At 37.6% G+C, this 22195-nt stretch overlaps 1 protein-coding gene across 4 annotated transcripts in view; it reads right to left on the bottom strand.

Annotated features, from left to right (window-relative positions):
- Nucleotides 1–1360: 1360 nt before the first annotated feature.
- LOC134538271 (titin-like) overlaps nt 1361–22195 on the bottom strand; it is a 453345-nt gene continuing 432510 nt past the window's right edge. For 3 of the 4 annotated variants that reach the window (XM_063379437.1, XM_063379438.1, XM_063379440.1), the window contains 8 exons: nt 21395–21557; nt 20357–20490; nt 19055–19355; nt 14947–15088; nt 12545–12744; nt 8988–9140; nt 7337–7460; nt 1361–3054 (listed from right to left, as the gene is read on the bottom strand). In XM_063379437.1, the coding sequence (XP_063235507.1) occupies nt 2167–3054; nt 7337–7460; nt 8988–9140; nt 12545–12744; nt 14947–15088; nt 19055–19355; nt 20357–20490; nt 21395–21557 (2105 nt within the window). In that variant the 3' untranslated portion in view covers nt 1361–2166. The remainder of the gene's footprint in view (nt 3055–7336; nt 7461–8987; nt 9141–12544; nt 12745–14946; nt 15089–19054; nt 19356–20356; nt 20491–21394; nt 21558–22195) is intronic. The other variant, XM_063379439.1, reaches the window with a different exon arrangement.

Raw genomic sequence — 22195 nt, 5'->3', positions numbered from 1 at the left:
TTTACAAATTGAACTGAATAAATTTACTACGGGTTTAATTAGCTTAGGAAATATAATCTGTCTTTTCACTGACAAATTTCTAGGGGGAAAAGTTAATAAAAAAAACTTGAGTTACTCTTGCTGAGATGTCTAACCAAACAGAAAAATTATGAAAAATGAAAAAATACAATATTTAATTATATGCATGTTGTTCATTCTTAGTTCCTTGTTCCCATCAATTTAGCCTAGGAGATATGCATCATTAGCTTAAAATCAAAGTGATGTTATCTAGAACCATAAGGGTGGTATTTAGCAAACACAGTTGAAGTAGACAAATTTAATTTCTAATGCAAGTGTTTATAACCACCTCCAGTACACACATTTTCAATAGTGATGTTGAGTGAAGTTGTACTGTCATTACGATGTATCCAGAGTTAATCAAAAGGTTAGCTATTGAGTAAGAATAGATAGAAATGAAAACAGACAATTCATGTGTCAAGAGAAACATGGCATAGTCAATTGGTTTCTAGTTACAGGATGATTTATTGTTTTACACATTAAGAGTCATGAGATATTAGGGTTAGTGTCCCACTCAGACGGTTGCAATTAATTGAGCACCAGGGATAACCTGGAAAGGCGGTGAAGCAAATATCAAATTGGGAACATGGTATAAAATACAGAATTTAAGTAAAAATAATATTACAAATACGAACTGATTACACGATTAGTCAATTGGGTCCTATTTATAACATCACACAATAAAAACTATAAATGATGATATTATTATTGAGCATCTATAAAACAAACTGAGTGCCACCTTATGATATATACAAGTAACCAATTTTATTGAAGTAAAACACATAGCAAATTTTCCTGGCTAAGCCAAATTAAATAGAGCCTTGATTGATTCACATAGGCCTATAATAGTAAAGAGTTTCATATCTATAGCACCCAAAGATGGGCATGGAAAGTATCTTCCAAAAATAAAAATAGAGTGGACAAAGAAACTATTGATCGTGTAAAAAGAAAACAGTCATCACTTCTGAAAGTACTCCAGAAGAACCTTTCTCCAGGTCTAACAGTAAATGGGTTAGAGATGTAGGATATCAGTCAATAAATTGCATTTACAATATATTAACAGTAAGCCATGTGAGATAAAAATGATGAGGTTCACAGGAATTTGGACCATGTTTAAAACTGTATAAAGACTATTCAACAAATTCAACCATCAATAGTAGCAATCAATCATAAAGTTCAGGTCAGTGATACATGGAATGTGATAAGGTTAGAGTGATTGTAGCTGCCCCAATCCATAACATGGTTTACATATTAAACTATCCAGATAGTGACAAGTTGAATTTGCTACATAAAAACATGGTAATGTAAATATAAGTTGTTTATTTTCTCTTTTATATCATACTCTTCTAATAACAATTGAAAATTCAATATCTAACTCTACTAGGACAAGTACACAATTTAACAAAGAGCAACACACTTGGCTACAATGCTGTCCACACAAATATTTATTAGATCATGGAGCTTATAATGCATTTAAATAATTAGTTAGGATACTGGTACTGTTCAAGAACATCTGATATACTTTTTATTACTTTAGTTTCCTAATACATTTCAAAATTGCAATTGCATATAAATCTAAAATCTGTATTTTATTGGAACAAAATTTTCATGTGTGAAATGAATAACAGCCATATTTATTATCTAACAAAATCATATAATAGTTAAGTGTTTAAAATGCAACATCATGCATAGTAATTGTTAAATAATATGTTTTTAATCTCATTTAAAAACTACTGGAAAAGTATAATTTTTATTCTCTCTAATGGTATTGTGTGCCTTTCAAGAGTCATAATACTATTCTAAAGGATGCTATTGTGACACAAATAAAAATACCTGCAGTCTTGAAATGTGCCAACATGCTCCTTTGTATGTTTTTAAGTTTCAACAACCAAGGTTTTGCACATGAATTGTATACAATCACAATACAATAATGGTCCCTAAATTTATTATCAAGAATACAATTCTCTTTACAATGACCTGCAAAATATTTTGTTTTGCAGCTATAATAATATGAGGTAACATATAATAAATAACTTTCTAATATATAAAATGTTTTTGGTATGATAGTAAAAATTTTTTTATCACTTCTTTAATTTCACATGATTAAAATTATCGCTTCCAAAAGGCCATAGCTTTTTGATAGTTAGCACTATGCTCATTGGATGTTGAAACTTGTGACTTTTTGGTGGGAGACTTGATTTCCGTGGAGGAAAACAGTACGTGTTTGGCCTCCACCACTTTGTTCCCCACCAGAGGCAAGTCTTTTGGCACATTTCTGTGATCACTATCACTAAGAGTAGATCGTTGCTGCTCCCCCGTCGCACTGGCTCGGTCGAGACTCGTTTCGGATCGGAGGCCGGGGTCGTGGGACTCCTGCTTCAGGCCTTTTGTCTTTGCACAGCGCTTAACTGCGGGAGAAAAACAACGAGACACTTGGTTAACATCGGACGTCCCATTTCTATCAAACTCTCTAACCTTGTCACCGGACCTGTTCGCACAAGTCCTAGATCGGGGAAACACTCCCGACTCGATCTTACTGCCGGGCAAAGATTCTGGAGACACTTCCTTCTCCTTTACATCGAGGTTTTGCAAACAAAGGTCGCCGATTTGCTCCATGCCGGTCTCCAGTTCCTCGCTGATGGACACGTTCTTTTTAAGGAAGTGCCTGGCCTGGCACTGGCAGCAGGTCTGGGCCTGGGGCGTCGCGACGCTCGAGCAGTCGCTGATGCCGCTGTCGCTGCGCTCGCTGCTGAGCCGCTTGCGCGCGGACCTGAGGCCGGGCGGCTCCGCCCCGTGGCAGCCGCCGTTGGCGAGCGCGGGGCCGGCGAAGGCCGAGTCGTCCGAGTCCTCCCCCAGGCTGGACATCCGGGGGACCGCCCCGCCCGACAGGCTGGGCCGGGGGCTGCCCCCCGGGGTGGAGTTAGCCACCGAGTTGCGGCGCGTCGCGGCCGACAGCGTGGCCATGCGTCCCAGCGCGCGGATGGCATTGCCCGTTTTCTGTCGCGGGGTCAGGTTAGCAAAACACACACACACAGCAAACGTTAGAACATGCAGCAAAAAAAACACACAGCTAAAACAGTGTTACCTTGGTTAACCAACAGGATGTCTACCGGGTCACCTACAAAAGTTAGAAATCGTAGGGAAGGTAACAAAAGTTTCTTTATGTCAATAAAAACGTGCTACTCTTGATTCAAACTACACCTATCTCTCTCACTTAGCACGACTAATTCGTTCCTAAAAATGCTCGTGTTATTCGAAATCGCGTATTCTGAAGCATTAGTTTCCATAAATAGCAAGACTAATTTATTTAATGTGTTCCAAAATTGTGTAGGAAAATATACTTTACATAAATGTGTAGAATAACACTCAACTATAAACATGTCATACAATCTTTATATGCCTCCCTTCGCACTTTGTATGAAAAATACGACACCATGTTAATTTAACAACCTTTTTCATGTGAATCTGTTAATTTCTGTTCCGGTATCTAATGTCAAATGTATTCCCGCTAGTACAACCAACAGCATCAGACTTTATAAACTTTTGATGAGTCCTTATTTCATAAAGTGCGACCAACATAAGCATAGCCTTCATGACAATCTGAGTACCGTAATACTATTATTTTTTTCTCAAATACTTGAACAGGATGCATTGTGAGAGATCAAGCATGTACAGTTACCAGCATCTGAATGGGCAGACGTGGTTTTAGTTTAAGTGAATTCCCTGCCACTGGTTAGACGAGTTCACGGCCCAGTCGACAATGGTACGGTACAGCATACGCGCGGACGTAAAAACATTTGGTCCTTTACACTCCATAGCCGCAATTTAACTTGTCATAGCTGATGTTTGTACAATAGCCGATAGCGTAGTCAGACCTGCAAGCGCATCTTTTCCCCCTTGTTTGGCTAACTATCCCATATCACATCTGTTGTTTACAAAAGTTGAAACAGACTTGTGGCATCTTGCCAAAAAAAAATTTCCTCCGGAGATTTCGCGTTCAACTGAAATTTACAGACGTGCTATTCAAGACTGGGGCAGTAAAATTAAATTGTTAGCATTTAGACAACAAATGGTTTCAAATGCTAGTGTGAGGTTTCATTAGAGTGCAGTTTGTACTGTTCACACCATTTTAAATCGGTTAAATAAAACCAATGGTACATGTATGCTACACAACAAAGAATTGAAAATGTAAAAATTACCGTATTGGTCCGAATATAAGGCGACCATTTTTACATAAACGAGAGATGCAAAAATTGGAAGTCGCCTTATTTTCGCACCCAAGACGTCAGAACCGCAAACATTAGTTCCAAGCTGAAAGCTACAGTAGAAACATTGTTTAACAAAACGTTCACAATTTTTTATATTAACTAAAACTTTGTTGCCTCACACGGGGAAAAACCATAAATCCACCTAATATTGCAGTAATTGACAATTGTTTGAAGTTGAAAATTAAAATATTTGTTCTTGAGTAAAAACGTGAATGTTGAAGCATCTCAAAATGGCAACCTTTTATTTCACAATTCATATTTGTACTTTGTGTACAATCGTGTGTTAACATTTACGGTAATTTTTCTTCAGATTTTTAACGGAAATATTTGTACTAAAACATCACAGTTATTTTCAGAACAATTGTTTACGTTTACAAACATTTCGGATGTAAGGTTTGGAAATTCACGGCTGCCAACTGTCTTTCCACAATATTTCTTTGTTGTAAAACGAACATTGCCGAACACGCACGAAGACGCCATATTAATAGGAATTTGGTACGTTGCTTCAAAAGCTATTTTAATAATCCACTCTTTATTTATGTAAAAACCTTTCATAATTATAATAGATTATTCTTTCAAATTCATAGAACAGACTCTCTCTGTCAGAGAGTAATATGGACAAATATACGCGGTCACGTAACCGAAGTTATTCTTGGCCGTATGCTTCATCATGTCAGCTAGCCACTTGTTTTGTTCCGGCAAGATGCATTCTTTGTTTGCTTTTTTTACGTTTAACACACTACTAAATAGTAATACGCCTTGTTCTGTGGTAATATGTAGCTTAAGTCAAACGGAAAGTTAAATGCTGTATTTTAAGAGGGATTAATAGCCATTGTAAAAATTTTAAATTCGTAGATACAGTAAACTGTGAAAAATGAACAATCACACATTGGTGGAACGGCGGGGAACGAGCCCTAGACAAATAAACAGCTCTGAAGATGACAATTATGCAGCTTCATTAGAGTAAACATACGAAAAGATTTCTAGTGTAATACTTAAAAATGTAAATATTTTCTAATTGTTTTCTTTTGACTTTTAGGGTAGGCCATTCAAACTTATTTTAAATAAGTAATGTGATAAATATAAATTAATTGTTATACATAAATGCAAAAACAATTTATCAACACAAAATGTATGTCTAATGAATTTTCACATTAATTTATACCAAAAATTATTTTTACATTTGTTTGGCCTCCTGAAACTGCAGGTCGCCTTATATTCGGGCCAATACGGTAGTCCCTTTTTTTTCTCTAGTTCAACAAAGGAGACTTATTTTTACATTACATATGTTACATTTTATGCCTTGGTTAATCGCATGGTCACACACAATTAAGAGGTAATTCTTAATGCAAATATACAATTGAAAAAGGTTTTTACAACTTTAAGGCTAATTAAGCTGTAAAACTGTAATAGCGATAAAAATATATCTTAATTGGCCTTAAAAGAGTATTGATTAATAATTATGCATGAGATTGATTATATGGTGAATTTTAACTAAAAACATGAAATAAATTACATTCTATAAAGTATGAAGATTGTACCAAAATTTATGCACTAAAAAGATTAAAAATTTTTTTAACATATTTTGAATTTGCAGCTGTTAATATTGTTCTAAGTAATTAAACATGCTTAATAAAAATCAATATATTGTAATTATTACAAAGGTGCATTAATGTGTCAGATGTTTTTACTATTTTGAATACAGATATCTCCTGTTTAAATAAACGAAACCATTAAAATTTATCTCCATTAATAATATATAATTCTAGCTTCCAAGTGTTTGTGCACACTGTTAGGGATGCCAAATCAATTTTTTTTGTAGGAAATGATTTTTCACCTTCAGACGTAACTGAACATTATTTCTCATTCAGTTCTTTCACATCTCTGCTACTTTTTCGTGGACATACCTCCGATAGGAATCAAGGCCCCACAATTTCCACTAATATTGCATAAAGAATCAGCTCACATAGTTTTGCCAATTACAAAATCATAGCTACATGTTAACTATAGCTAAGTACTATACTATATTTCCTATACCACATCAGAATTCATGCTGTTAGAATAAAAACTGAGGAGAAAATTCAACATGGATTGTTATGACAAGAGAAACTGTGTAAATAACAAGCAGGGAAAAATGGCAAGGTTAATATATTAAGAGGGAAATATTTTTTGTGGTAACTTATATGGCATTTAAACTTTTAAATCTGAAAGACTCATTTATAATTTATTGATAGTAGGTAACCCCTCAACCTACCTATCCTAAGCATTTCAAGTTCTTTGTATCATTAATAAATAATATAAACATTTTCTCCAGAATTTACATCCTGTTCCCGATTGCTTGATTTTCCTTCCTTCCTACAACATGGCAGGCGGAATGGCTCTAAAGAAGACTGCATGTTTGTGGTTTATGTCACAGTGAAAGGTATTTATGGCGCCCCCCCCCCCCCTCCTTTCTTTTTCTCATTCATTTTTCCTACCTGGGTACACATACGTTGTGCAGAGTTTAAGAAAAAAAAACACATGATTTGAAAACTGTTCAAGATATCCAAACGGCATTTATTTAATAATATGCTGAGGGCGGATGAGAGTTCTGTTTCTGGATTTCGTTTTTAAACTGTATTTATAGAAGAGTGAAAATTGCTAAAAATGCATGTCTTCGGAATACTTTTTAGGCAAGAAACACCTGGTACAGATTCTTGAAACCGCTCAAGGAACTTGCATTACACCTTTTATCTCCATTTTCCCCACCCATTTTAATGTTATAATTACCGCTCGAATAGTTGCACGACAAGATGACTGCACACCAGTGCTTCGAGGTGATACCAGCAAGCATCGCACTTATCGACCCGCCTCACCAACCTGACTAGACCTTTCTCTGCACATGTAACTGTCGGGGAATCTTTAGCACTGAAGTAAATACGTGGATAGTTTGTTTTATTACTAGCAAGACAAAGCAGGCACAGCAAGTAGCTGGTTCCAAGCAAGCCCGAAACGAGTGGTTGGAAACGAACCTGCCACTTCCTGCGGATGATGAATGTTTTCAGCTTGTCGGTGCTGATCTTGACGCAGCTCATGGTGTCGCGGTGCTGCGTCAGCCACTTGTGCTGCAGGCACTCGCTAGCCGTGAGTCGTTTGCTGGCAAGGGGAAAAAAAACAGTCAATTTAACTAGGCTTCTACAAATCCCTCTTTTGTTCAGTTGAATTTCAAATTATTCAAGAAATATTTTATGGACATACACAGGGGCGTAGCCAGCGGGGAAGGGGGGGGGGAGTGTTGTTTAGGGGTTCTTAAGAACCAAAAACTGCTAAAATAGCACTATTTTACACCTTAAAATCCAAATTTTTCCGGGGGAGGACCCCCGGACCCCCCACTTGGTAATACGGGGGGCCATGCTTCTTAACACCCCCCCATACACAAATCCTGGCTACACACCACTGAAAGAAACTACAAGAACGGACAAGAAAGACAAATGTACAAACACGCAGAAAAACAAGCCGAAATCAGTCATTGTCAAATGTATGAATGCATAGACAGCCACCGGAATTCCCGTGGAAGGAATTAGAAAAAAAAAATGTTACGGCACAGGCGAACACAGTGGGCTGATGATCAGACAGTTGCAACAAAAACAGAAAATACAGAGAAACAACTATAACCACCTTAGCCAACACACAGTCATATTCTCATTTTCTATGCTGTCTACACCAATGTCTTGTGGTTCATATATGTATACTTACCTACGCACACACTCATACATATGCAAAAAAAAAGCAAAACTGGCAGTGCATTTTCTTAAAAAGGTCAAAAGTTTATTTCGTTAATACAACCGATTATTTACATAAAAATAGATTCAATATAATTTTTATCATAATCACAGATTATTTGTTACATTTAACATGACATATGTGCTACTTTCAAAACAAAAAAAAAATCCACATTTCTCAGCTTGTTACCTTCATACATTTTAGTTTTGTTGAATATTTTTACAGCTAAATTTCCAAAACAATTGTACTAGTAATAATAATTACTATGTATTCATTTTGTTTTGGTTTTGTATAGTTAAATATATAGTTTTCTAAATCTATGATTGAATAGGAACTGGTGCAAAAATTATACATATTTATCTTCTATTGTAAGGAAAACAGTTTGTACAAGTAAATAATTTTGTGATAGCTTATGTCGTGTGGAATCAATAAAGAAAGGTTCGGGATCTAATTCAGTCCATAATAAACCATCCTGTAAGTCAGAAGTATAATTTTGTGATTGTAATTAATTAAGTTAAATGTTATTTGGGATGAGTGAAATATTTAATACATGTTCTGCAAGACTCTACTGAAGAATTTCATGATAATTCATGAAGAATTTTAGTATTATGTTTCATTCGAATCATCAAACGTTTTAATGTATAATTTTTCATCGCCACTGTGTAACACGTATGAAATGCAATTGGCATTATGTTTGGTTACGTTGATGCCAGTGCAGAGTGCGCACACGTAGTTGACTATAGATATTGATAGCTCACCGACTGCATGCAACATGTTTTGTTTTTATGAAAAACGTCAACAAAAATGCTTTTAAAACTTGATTTTAGCATAAAACGTGTGACGATCATGCAATGAAACGTGGTAAATATTTGTTTGAACACAAGCTAACAACACACTTACTCTTTCCTTTTGACCAGCAGTGCGCTGATGAAATCTTTGGCATCTTGGGAAATGGCGTCGAACGCTTCATCTTCGAAGTCGTAGTCTGCCCTGGTGATGTTGTTGAATGTCTGGGCATCGTTATCTCCCATGAAAGGAGACAGGCCAGATAGTCTGAAAGGAATTCATTAATTGAGACACTGTGCCATGTGCCATTCCCTACCCATTCTATACCTACAGTACAATTGTGTGATAAAAATTAATGATGAATCCAGCGTTTGTGCCTCAGTACAAAAGCTGAACACTTGCCTTTTAAGTGTGCCTGTACCCTCACCTTCTTTGAGTATGGAATATGCTTAGCAATACCAGGTAAGTTTTGAAAGGGCATTTCTTGAAAATGTTATCTTCCATAAATTTAGAGAAAAATTATTTGGAATTCAGGTACAGCGAAAATAGCATGCATGAATTTATGGGCTGGAACAGTTTCCAGTTACTGTTGTGGACATTTTGTTACTATTAATAAGTCAGCATGAGTCCGCACGACTACAATTTTTATTCCTTAGCACAACGTAGGCCGAAGCTGTTTCAGGATGTCCAATTTTTTTTTGTGGTAGAGTGCTTGGCATTGGAAAGAAAAAGTAGTTCAGTAAATTTTCTTGCTGTTTATTAACATTATTGTTACGCACTCCCCAGAATTTGCTACACAATACTGATTTTCTTGGAGGCGGCAGGAGAAATAGTTTTGCGATGCTCACTCTCTACTCCGGCCATCTAGCCAAGACCATTCGCGTTAATTTGAAAAAATCCTTGTGGCATTGTTTCCCTAGGATTACTGTTTCCAAAAATACCATTAAATATTTTAAAACTTTTATTTAGTTACCACTAAAAAAATGTTCGTGCTTGAGATCTGAGGTATCAACATCCTGACAAGGCATACATGCACAGGAATCGTGGGTCACCAAACTTTTTGGGCATTAATCATACGTTATTTTTTGTGCATATGCTTTGCGCTATCATAGCGAGAGCCTTTGAAGAAATATAATTATGTTAATCTGTTTGCTGCAGTATCCTGTGAATAAATCCATTGCAGCCCGACCTTTAGAAAAACCATTGTGAAATTATTTGTGGGACATGGGTACTAGTGATGTAACGAATAAAAACATATAGAAAATATTTTGCATATTTCTAGATATTAGCATTTGCAAAATTAATGGGAATATTTTGCAACTGTGAATTTCAGAAAAAAAATTCATTTTTTAAAGTCAAAATAATATTAAATAAGAAAAAAATATGAAATTTCTAGCATTTCTATTACAATTTTTTTTCTTCTTTTTTAAAAATAACTTTTTTTTTTACTAAGGAAACCTTGCAATTATATCTTTTATCAGCCTTTACTTTAACATTAGGTAATAGGTAATGAAGCTTTAGACTAAAGAGTATTATGAACAATACAGTTTTCATTAGAAAACAAAAAAAAATTAAACAAAATCATAGAGGTGGGACGATACCACACTTTTGATACTTGATTCTGTATTGCTTTTTCAGTTCGATACTTTCGATACTCCAGGGAAAAATATTTTCTCATTAAGTAACAATTATTACAAATAACATAAATTAGTTTTAAACTATATAAATTCAATCTATCATACCAGCACAATGTCAGATTAAACTTAAATACATAATGTGTAAATAATTGCATTATATTAATGAAATATATGAATTCATCATTATATATACATATAATAAAACCACCAGAAATGTAAAATACAGTCCATAATCAAGTAAAGCTGACATGAGAAACAGTGGCCTTACAAAATGTTTGAAGACCTTTCTTGGAAGGGGGGAAAAGTCACCAAGCCTAAATTAGAAATTAAAAAATTAGGCTATTGTAAAAAGAAAATCAGAAATTTTTGCTTGTTTGTTTCATTTTACAAACAACTTTATGCAACACAACAATTTTCAATAAAATTTTAACTAGAGAAACATAAAATAAAAAACAATCAGATCGTAAGAAAACAATAAAAAACGGGTATATTCTGTTCAAAGATTGATGAATGCACAAAATATGAGATCCGTGCCTTGGTAAAGCGCGTGCACCATTTTCATAATCATTGCTAGTTTGCGCCACTAGTCTCGCTTGGTGCTGGCCATAAATGCTACTAGCGAAGTGCACAGTCTTCCTGATACTATCCATATCTATGGTGCGATTAAGTTATTTTCTTACGTTTGCAAAGGTAAACAATGAACATTTTTCAAAATAAAAGCATTAATTAAAACGTAATTTATCAGGAGGAATATATGTAACAAAAAAATTTGTGAATTTTAGGACTTTTCCGCTTCGTAAAAACGTATGAAACGGGAAATTAATGATTTTATAAGTATATGTTCCGGGAAAGTAAAACATTGTAAATATAGTACTTTCGGCGGGACCAAAATTAATCGGCGTATGACACGGGAAAATGTATGAAACGGGAACGTATCATCGAGGTTCTACTGTAGTTGTATTTTGTACGATGGCGACTCAATACTAATGAACAACATTCCGGTATCGAACTTACAGTTTCTATACTCGATACTGTCAAGTATCGAAGGTATCGAGGTATCGAAGTATCGAAAATCCCATCACTACAAAATCATAATATTCTCTTTTATCAGTTTTTACTTACACATTATTATGAATTTCAACTTTTAATAACAAACATGTTATTCTTCTCCTAAACTTTTTAATAATTTTTTCTTTTAGTGTTATATCAACTTCTTTTAAAAAAAAAAAAATTAATAGTTAGCGTGAGTATGCCAACAATTCATACAAATTCAACATTTAAAAACAGAATATTCACATTCGCGAATATCAGCGACAGATATTCACATTTGTGTTTGAAAAACTGACATTCTTTCAGTGGCCCCTGACACGGGCGATCCAGCACCAAGCACGGTTCACGGCAAGAGGAGAGCAGGCACTGCCATCCTTTTTACACAATGTACATACAAACGCATTCATACACTCCCAGAACGACTTCATTATTATACATAAAAACTGAATATTTTGCTCGAAATGACTTGATGATTTGTTATTACACCCACAGCTGATGATGTCTTTTAGTGCCCCCTATCGAGTTTTTTCTACATCCGCCACTGAATTTGTTACTCCACTTATGGTTACATACCATAGTTACTCATAGGTAGAGACCTGCAAAATTCGCGGATTCATTTCGTGATATGCTACAATTCAAATAATTATACCTTAGCGCTGCTTCTGCAATTGGTCCACTGTTAATCTGGAGTAATGAGGGCCAATTAGAGACCCTCGCTCAAAGAAGTGTCAAATCACAGACACTCGGTCGAGACGACTCACAAGTCAGCAGCCAATGAACAGGTGGCATTTGCCCGAGTGTGTAGAGTGTAGTAGAGTCTATCCTGGAGGTCATTGAATCCGCGAATTTTGCAGGTCTCTATTCATAGGCTACAGAAATGCATAGGAATATGTGTTAGCAGTTTTTACTACATTTGCAAGCATCATTTTTTTTTAACAAGTAGTTTACACTGTAGCATAAAAGGCAGGAGAAGGTGGTACTCACAAGACATAGCAAATCACGCCCACAGACCACATGTCAGACTCCAGTCCGATTGGTTCGTAGTTGATGATCTCGGGGGGGATGAACTCTGGGGTGCCGAACATGACCCGAACCGGGACGTCAGGGTCCAGTTTCTTCGCCAGGCCAAAGTCTATCAACTTTATTTGGTGTGACGTCCGCGTGTGACACATTATGTTCTCAGGCTGTGGGCAACAAATACAGCACGCAATAAAGCTCACCTGCAGCAAAGTTATTTTAATTGTCTGACTGACTTCCCTAGTAATTTGGCCAACAGACAACATACTACCAATTAAAGATTTTATTTCTATTTTTCTACTCTAGTGACTTAAAGCAAACTGCCTGTAGCACTTAGATAACGAGTTTTCCTATCAACCACTAACTTACATACTAAAGCAGACTTCGCAGCAAATCAAATCTTTTTAAAATGCTTTTTATGTTTATCTTTCGTGTCTTGCTTCCTTTTAGTCTGGGTTTTTCAAATGTTTTTATTTAATTCTTTTTTGAATACATTGTGTACATCCGTAGTGGGTTTTTTCGAAATTTTAATTTTGCTTTATGTTCAGAGAAAAAACCACATTACGTACAGTATCTACAGGACTATTAAGGAACTTTATTAAGGTAAAGATTCTAAAGTGTACTCAAGTTTGATAGGGGTTTACATGGCACCATTAAGCTCAAAGGCTTAAAGTGGGAGTCTCAAATTCCTTGTTAATTTAGTTAATTTTCTCATCATTGCTATTTGGGTAAATTTATCATTATTACTGCATTTGTTCTGTCAGAAATATTTTCAACAGATATTTACTAAGTAATATAATGGCATTTTTTGTAACTGTTATCAACTGCCCAACTTTTTACAGCAATTAGCAATATTCAAGGTGTCCCATAACTCAATGTCAAGCCAAGAACAACAGATGCTAGGGTAAATAAATCACGATTCCCGAACCAAAAAAAAAAAAAAAACAAATTTCAAAAAGTGTTGTAGTTTCGAGTTAAAGGAATTTTTAAAAAGATTTTTAAATCCCCATCCTGTACTTAGATAATGTGACTTAAATTTTTTGTTACGCTATCATAAATAACCCTACTATTGCTAAATTGAAAATAAAATCAAACATGCTTTTTTTTTTTTGGGGGGGGGGGGGGGGAAATCCTTTGTTTTCATTAGCCAGGTTTTCAAATAATTTTACTAAGTTAGAAGAATAATTTTTTTTTATGGTATGAATAGAATAAATTTACTAAAATAGAACTTCCAAATTTATAGATATAATTTTTTGCATGAGATTTGCTAGCAATCGCAGGGTCTCTCTGTCCACTCGGTTACTTGTTTCTTGCCTTGACAGTACCACCCAGTCAGGTGGCAACAAGTGTTTGTGTTGCCGGCACGTGATGTCGAGTGTTCAAACAAAGGAGGCTTATCACTGCTTTATGAGCCTCTACAGAGTGCTGCTTTGTTTGCAGTCTTGTTGGCCTTGCTGGGGAGAGCAATAAAGAAAACTGGCACTCTTACGCTCTCTGCAGGGTTTACTCACTAACGCACTGAACAACAGAATTGTTTCTAGAAAGGTATATCTTTAACATCAATATGTTCTCGAGAAAACCTATTCATGAAAAAATGTCCAAGACATATTTTTGATGATTCTTAGAGATAGCTATGCCTAAATTCTCTCTTTGAAAGATTTGTGCAATGGGAGTGCATGACTTGATGTAAGCTTTTGGACATAATGCCATTGCTAAGCACATGTATGTCTGTAGAAGAAAACTAAAAAAAAACCCAAAAGACAAAAACACAAATTAAGCAAAAAATTGCTGTTGTCAACAGGATATAAACACCACATAATATTCCATAACAGGAATATGGTCGAAAAACAAAGAAAAAAAGGACTAAGAGAACGAAAAAAAAAAACCCACAAATGATGACAGCACAAAAATATTGAACCCAAAAAATTCAGCACAAAAGTTGAAACGAGACAAAAATACGACAAAACGAAAAGACGAAACAAATACAATAGTTTTCCAAAACAGAAGAGAACAAAAAAAAACCACAAATCACAGCACAAAAATATTGAACCCAATAAAATTCAGCACAACAGTTGAAACGAGACAAAAACACTACAAAACGAAAAGACGAAACAAACACAATAGTTTTCCAAAACAGAAACAAGCGACGTTTCGGGAACTACTATCTGCTCCCGTCCTCAGGCAGAGACGCACATGGTACGAAAACACAGAGTCGTACCTGTGTAGGCTATCATGTAAAAATATAACTAAGTCTACTGTTTTTTTTAATTTCAAATCTATACTTAAAAAAATATTCTTCGTATACAGCAGCTTAAATTATAATCCCTTTGATTATGAGATAAATTGCAACAGAGGAAACTTAGCAGTACCTTAAGATCCAAGTGAACCACGTAATTCTCGTGCATGTACTCCACGCCTTCACAGATCTGCCGCATGAAGAGGATGCAGTCTTTCTCGGTGAGCGTGAAGTCATCGGCGACAACTCGTTCGAACAGCTCCCCGCCAGATATGCTGACAAACACAACACACATTGATGGTTTATACCTTTACACATTAATAAAAATTAAGAAGTTATTAATATTATTAATAACTTTAAGATATATTTGAATATTAATTCATTTCTTTTTAACCTCATAGTTCCAGTAATGTGTAAACATCTAACCTCTGTAACAAGCAAATTCACGTCGTTAATGTTGCAAATAAACTAAAAATACGAAACTAATGCACGGAATTTTATGCAGAATTCTTTACAACAATGCCAAGTGTTATATATTATTAATTTTAGGGAAAAAAAAGATTAAACTTTTTCCCCCATTTTCAAAAAAACTATTAATAATTCTGTTTAACACGATTGCTCAGGGCTAGCCAAACAATATGAATACCAAACCTTCCCACATTTCCCTCTAGACTGGAATTAACATCACCTGTGTTTTTGAGGTTGGTTTATACTTCTTCAGATGAGTTGAGGGTGAAATTTTAGTATGCACCAGAAATGAAATGAAATAAAAATGCATTACACAGCAGAAATTTAATAAGGCTGAAAGTCCAATGTGCATGCATGCAGAAATTGCTACAGCCACGAGCTTAAGTCATAAAGATATGGACTCGTGTGGCATGCACCCACGTATATTAACTTTTGTGAACATCGAGGGATATACTAAGCATGTTGGTGTGCCAAAGGAAATTTTATGGTAGTGAAAACTGTCCTGGAATACATTTCGTAAACTTGAATAGTCGTAACAAAATACAACCGCAACTTTCAACATCATAGGACCTATAATTTATTAGCCAGGAAAACTGTGTTGGAACAAACATGGCATTAAAGATATTTAACATATAGTTGGGTCTCTATGGCATTACAAGTGTGATGCTATCTTTGAAGTATTTTTCAAACTAAAAGTTTCAATCCAAAATACACATTAAAACATAATTAATCTGGAATATTTAAAACACATATTATAACACTAAGTATATGTGCGTATCTGTACATATTTCCTACAAACGAACTATAACCTTATTGAGCTGATTGAACACTTAAGATTCAACAGTAAAAATTTTATCACAAAACATTTTATTTTTATGGCCTCGAATATACGTAACAATTTGCTGTGTCACTACAGTATGACGAACGCTGCACTGTCTCTACATTTCAGTGCTAACAAAGAATAATTGTCAAAAATTTTAATGAATATTTATATGACTTAATTATAACATAAGTATTAAAGAATACATGTAGTTATAAAGTTTAGTTTACATCCCAAGATGTTTGCCAAAATTAATACACATGGCTGAATCACACAGGTCCGACAATTTTTCGAGATTTCCACAGACGGCAGAACCATGTTTACACATTTACTTCCATTACATTCATGAAATTACTCCTACTAAATGCCATAGACTGAGAGCTTAGATGTTTACACATTATTGTGATATGTCAGATACTTGGATTACCGTTGGGTAACAAAATTGATTAACTCTAATTATTTGACACAACACCCTTATTTCTCTTCAATTTGATGCCCTCACTGCATCTTGTGGGATTGGCAATGATGTTAACTGAGCACAAGTGTTCTTCAAGAAATTGGTTTTTCATGTTGGCCTGTAAATAACTAAAAGGTTATCAATACTAAAGTTTTTAGATTATTAAGTGCCAAATGTTTTCAAACATTTGATATTAAAATATTTTATTTATATCCATAATGTCATAATAAATATATTCATGTTATAAACAATGAAGTCAAAAAATTCAAGATATTTTGCAAAGAAAGTATATCATAAACATATATTACACCATGTGTTAACATAATATAAAAGTTAGTAAAGAAATGACCTAGTATGGTGATTGGTCCTGCAGTACACGGAAGAAATGTATGAAGAGTAAGGAGATTGATATAAAGGAGGTGCCAAAAAAAATTTAATCTGTACTATTCCGCCCAGGTGCCTTATGCCAGACTTGCAATCTCTCGTCTATCCGTCAATCACGTGACCAGCAGTCAATCAGATGGCCTGGAAAATTCCATTCATCAAAACCTTAGACGGGCGGATAGATGAAATAACCTCCAAAATCTTACCAAGATACCGATTGGCGGCATTAAGTATGTTAGAAACCTATTAAAAACTGAAAATATGTTATATCACAGCAGAAAAAAAATTGAGTTTAATAATTAATTGTTCAATTTTAATTATTGTCATTTCGGACTAGGGCCACTGTTGCCAGACGTACCTGAATTAGAGTACACGTACCCAAATTACTATGTATGTACCCGGTACCCGAGAAGATCCACTCAGACATGCAAATGTAGTACCCGAATTTAGGAAAAAGAAAAAAAATAATAAATAGTCAAAAAATATTGAACAAAACTTAACGGACTGACTTTTTGAAAACAGCAGGCTCTCTCAAGAACCACAGGATCATGTTGCAGCTAGTAGGGAGGCGACAACAGGATCGGGGATATCTCTCATTGAAAACAGTCTGCTACACTGTTAAAGCACAACACAAATTTGAGTTGCCATATTTATATTACAGGTAATATTTACAATAATTTTACACCAACCTTTAACCTGCAAATACCATTTTTTTTTTTCACATCTGCCTGGAATAGTAGAAATCAATGTTTACATTATGTCTCCCCTTCCCCCTGGTTCCATTAAACAATGCACTTTAAAATACTACGTATGGGCCTTAGAAGTAGAGCCAATATCGCATTTAAAATATAAAAAAATTATGTTGTCACGCTATTATGAGATTTAACAGAACAGTATAAATATGTGATATTTGTATTAAGGCAAAAAGCAATAATATTTTGTTTTAATACTTTTTTTTCGTGTACGTATATGAATGACATCCGAACTGAGAGCTTCTTGTACCTGAAATGTGTGCGATACGGCTGGCAACTTGAGGCCCGCCCATTCTACAATGGCTCGTAAACAGAGACGTATCTCCAGAACATTGTCTGCTGCTTCCACAATGCACGGAAACGTAACAAATGACTACAAAAGGGATTGCATTTTAAGGTTACGAAATTTTAGCTAGTTTATTTTTTTTTAAATATGCTTCTGGCTGAATCTACATACTTATACATTAAATAAATATTGCTGTACATACTTAAAACAATGTTAAACTTATTTAGAACATAAAAATAAAAAACATGACTACCACCGCGACTTATATTAGTCGCACGGAGCAACGTAAACGGAAGAGATCAGCACTGCCAAACAAATCCATGCTGACAAAGTCTAAGGGCTAAGGACACAGCCAACTGTCTCGTTAGCTGCGTGAGGCAGGGGGCTAAGTTGATGACTGCTGGGTTTCCCTAGCCCCTGGTAATGGCCAGTGGCGGATCCAGCGAGGGACACCAGGGGCATGTGCCCCCCCCCCCCCCCCCCCCCCCGAAAAACCAGTTGTCTGCTACATTAATATTGCCGACAAAAATGACTGTTTCTGAAACCAATAAAATATTTCAATATAATTAATGAATTTCTTTGTAGAATCATAAGATCTGGTGGTTGGATGTTATGTGTAGTGAGAGTACATTAAATACAAATTTAGTAATTTCAAGACATTTTTTTTCTCTGGCTATTCTGTGAAATCATAGAGTGCCCCCCTCCGAGGTGAACCTCTGGATCCGCCACTGGTCATGGCTGAGGCTCTAACACCTTCCTGATCAAAAGGGGGAGTAATTCAATGACATCTTTTGTTCTGAAATGTAAGCCGACTCCCAATATACCCTAAAGGTCGCATATTTGCGAGGACAGGTGGAGGATTGCAGACCATAGGTGTTCCCGTGTCACCAGTAGCGGATCCAGAGGGGCTAAGGGGCTCAAGCCCCCTACAAAAGCATCTGGGTCCACTATTGTTTTAGTGTTTGCCTTGATAAAGCCTAGCCTCAGCTGGGTCAAGCACCTCCCAAACCAAAATCCTGGATCCGCCACTGCGTGTCACTGCAGAACGGGCCTATAAAAGTGGCGACGACTCACTACTCGGTGACCATGATGAGCTCGCGCGGCGTCTCGAAGGCGGCGGCCAGCTGCAGCAGCTTGGGGTGGCGCAGCATGTTCATGACGCGCACCTCCTCGCGCACCTTGTCGCGGTCCGCCGCCTTCACGCAGCGCACGAACTTGGCCGCGAAGAGGCGGCGGCCGGCGCGCTCCGCCACCTTGTGCACCACGCCGTAGCGGCCCTTGCCCAGCTCCTCCAGCACGTCGTAGCGCGCGAAGAAGCCCTCCCCGGCCTCCAGGCGCACCTCGCGCGGCTCGAAGCCCGGGTCGTGCCTCTCTTCTGCAACACACGCCGTCCGTGTGGCCGCTGCGGGTTCTCACAACGACACAGATGGATGAGAGAACCAAACAAGAGAAAGAGAGAGACCAAGAGGAGGAGAGAGAGACCAAGAGGAGGAGGAGAGGAGGAAGAGAGAAACCAAGAGAAGGAGAGAGAGACCAATATGAGGAGGAGGTGAGAGAGACCAAGAGGAGGAGGAGGAGGAGAGAAACCAAGAGAAGGAGGAGATAGAGACCAAGAGAAGGAGGAGATAGATACCGAGAGGAAGAGAGAAACCAAGAGGAGGAGATAGAGACCAAGAGAAGGAGGCGAGAGAGACCAAAAAAAAGGAGGAGGTTAAGAGACCAGGAGGAGAGAGAGACCAAAAAAGGAGGAGGTTAAGAGACCAGGAGGAAAAAGAGACCAAAAGAAGGAGGAGGAAAAAGAGACCAAGAGGAGGAGGAGGAGGAGGAGAGACCAGGAGGAGAAGAAAGAGAAATAGACTAAGAGGAAGAGAAATAACACAAATATTGTGCTAGAGGCTGCTTCCAAAAATCATCTTAAAAACCCTTCAGCCGAAGAGATCCTGGAAAAAATTAATTAAAGTATGTCAGCCATATTTCTTGGCTTTCCGAATAGTTGTAAGAATCCTTACAGGATCGCCGATGCAGTTTTTCGTGAAGATACAAGTCACTCGTGTCCCTTCATGCATTCCTGTGACCTTGTAGCGCTATTGTATAACTATAGTCTCTTGCTTAGCAAGCCGACTGCCGTCTACGCTTTTTTATGTATATTTATTACTGTGACATAATTAACTCAAACGAGTAAGAAATTTTAATTTGCTTGAAAATAAAAAAAGTTGAAATTTTGTAGATGCCAGCCAGTAGCTATTTGTTTTGTTGATACGCCACGATGTGTCAGGTTTGCGTCGAAATAATTCGGACATCCTCTTCACCGCAAGGAGCCTTTACTGTAAAGGACTTTCTACTGAAGGCCGCATCAGCAAAGGGCTAGAGTATTACCTTCTTCATCGAGGACGAAGGACTCCGACTCGGCGCTGGCGTCGCTGCATCCATGCACATTGTGGGCTCGAATCCTGAACACGTACGACTGCCCCGCTTGCAGGTCGCTGATCGTGTGGGACAGCGAGTTGCATCTGGAACGAATGAATGAAATCTGGATTATACTTTCCCGAGCAACACATTTACACTGGGTTTACCTGCAACCGTGTAAGAAACGCAAAAAAAAAAAAAAAAAAACCTCAGGACTTTAAAAAAGTTCACTAACGACATTTTAACTGCACCCGATTGTAATTTATGCTAGACGCCATGGGCGTAAATCACAAAGGAGCAATTACCCCCCCCCCCCCCCCCCGCCCCTTGGGCCGGGGAAATTAAGAATATAATATATAATATGCCGATAAATAAAGGTCTAATTTTTTTATAGTATGTCTTTCATTATTATAAATAAAAAAATATTTTTTTACCAAATCCTTAAAAAAACTCGTGTCTTAATTATTTTGGTAAACGCCAATTTTTATTTATTTACGAATGGTATTCTAAAACTGAAGAGTTGTAGGACAAAGAACATATATGAACGGTTAAACCAAAACTGTATACCACGTGATTTCATGCTTTCAGTGCTTGCTAGGACTTAATATAATATTCGTCCTTAAGTTCGTATTTTTAAAAAAAATAAAAATAAAATGGAAAATTAAAAAAGCGACCGATTCTTTTCTCATGGTGGCTGCTGGCAGACTGACCCCCCCCCCCCCCCCCCACATCTTTGTTCATCATATATCGTCAGTTAGCATGATGTCATGTCCGCCATCTTGAAAATCCGTACTTTTCATGCTAGAGTTTCGGGAAAAATTCTAAAAATTCATTAGATAATTTTTTTTATCAATATACTGATTGATTCGATCGATTCCTGTCCTTGGTTCGAACCCGGTAAGAGCAAAAATAAAAAATGACAGATCCTTCTATAAAGAAATATGTAAACAAATGCGATTGTTTGATGAATGTGTTGTAAAGGCCGTAAAGGCTGGTTGCAGGACTCACCTCTCGGCCACGGTCCTCCACTGGCCGTCGCCTGACGTCACCTCGACGCTGTAGCCGGTGAGGGCGCAGCCCCCGTCGTAGGGCGGGCTGGACCACGTGACCACCGCGCCCCGCGGGCCGCATGACGTCACCGAGGGGCGTCCGGCCGGCGGGTCGGGCGGGCCTGCAACCAGTCCAAGGCCGTGTGACAGATCCTCGAGGCAGTGTGACAGATCCTCGGGGCCGTGTAACAGATACTCGAGGCCGTGTGACAGATCCTCGGGGCCGTGTAACAGATCCTCGAGGCAGTGTGACAGATCCTCGAGGCCGTGTGACAGATCCTCGAGGCAGTGTGACAGATCCTAGAGGCCGTGTGACAGATCCTCGGGGCCGTGTGACAGATCCTCGAGGCAGTGTGACAGATCCTCGGGGCCGTGTGACAGATCCTCGAGGCAGTGTGACAGATCCTCGGGGCCGTGTGACAGATCCTCGAGGCAGTGTGACAGATCCTCGAGGCCGTGTAACGGATCCTCGAGGCCGTGTAACGGATCCTCGAGGCCGTGTAACGGATCCTTGAGGCCGTGTAACAGATCCTCTAGGTCGTGTAACAGATCCTCGAGGCCGTGTGACAGATCCTCGAGGCCGTGTGACGGATCCTCGAGCCCGTGTAACAGATCCCCGAGGCCGTGTGACAGATCCCCGAGGCCGTGTGACAGATCCCTCGAGGCCGTGTAACATATGCTCAGGGCCGTGTAACAGATCCTCGAGGCCGTGTAACAGATCCCTCGAGGCCGTGTAACAGATCCTCGAGGCCGTGTAACA

The sequence above is a fragment of the Bacillus rossius genome, chromosome 13, assembly GCF_032445375.1.
Source record: "Bacillus rossius redtenbacheri isolate Brsri chromosome 13, Brsri_v3, whole genome shotgun sequence".
Taxonomy (NCBI): domain Eukaryota; kingdom Metazoa; phylum Arthropoda; class Insecta; order Phasmatodea; family Bacillidae; genus Bacillus; species Bacillus rossius.
Note: the sequence above shows the minus strand (reverse complement) of the source record. Positions and strands in the feature narration are given on the sequence as shown.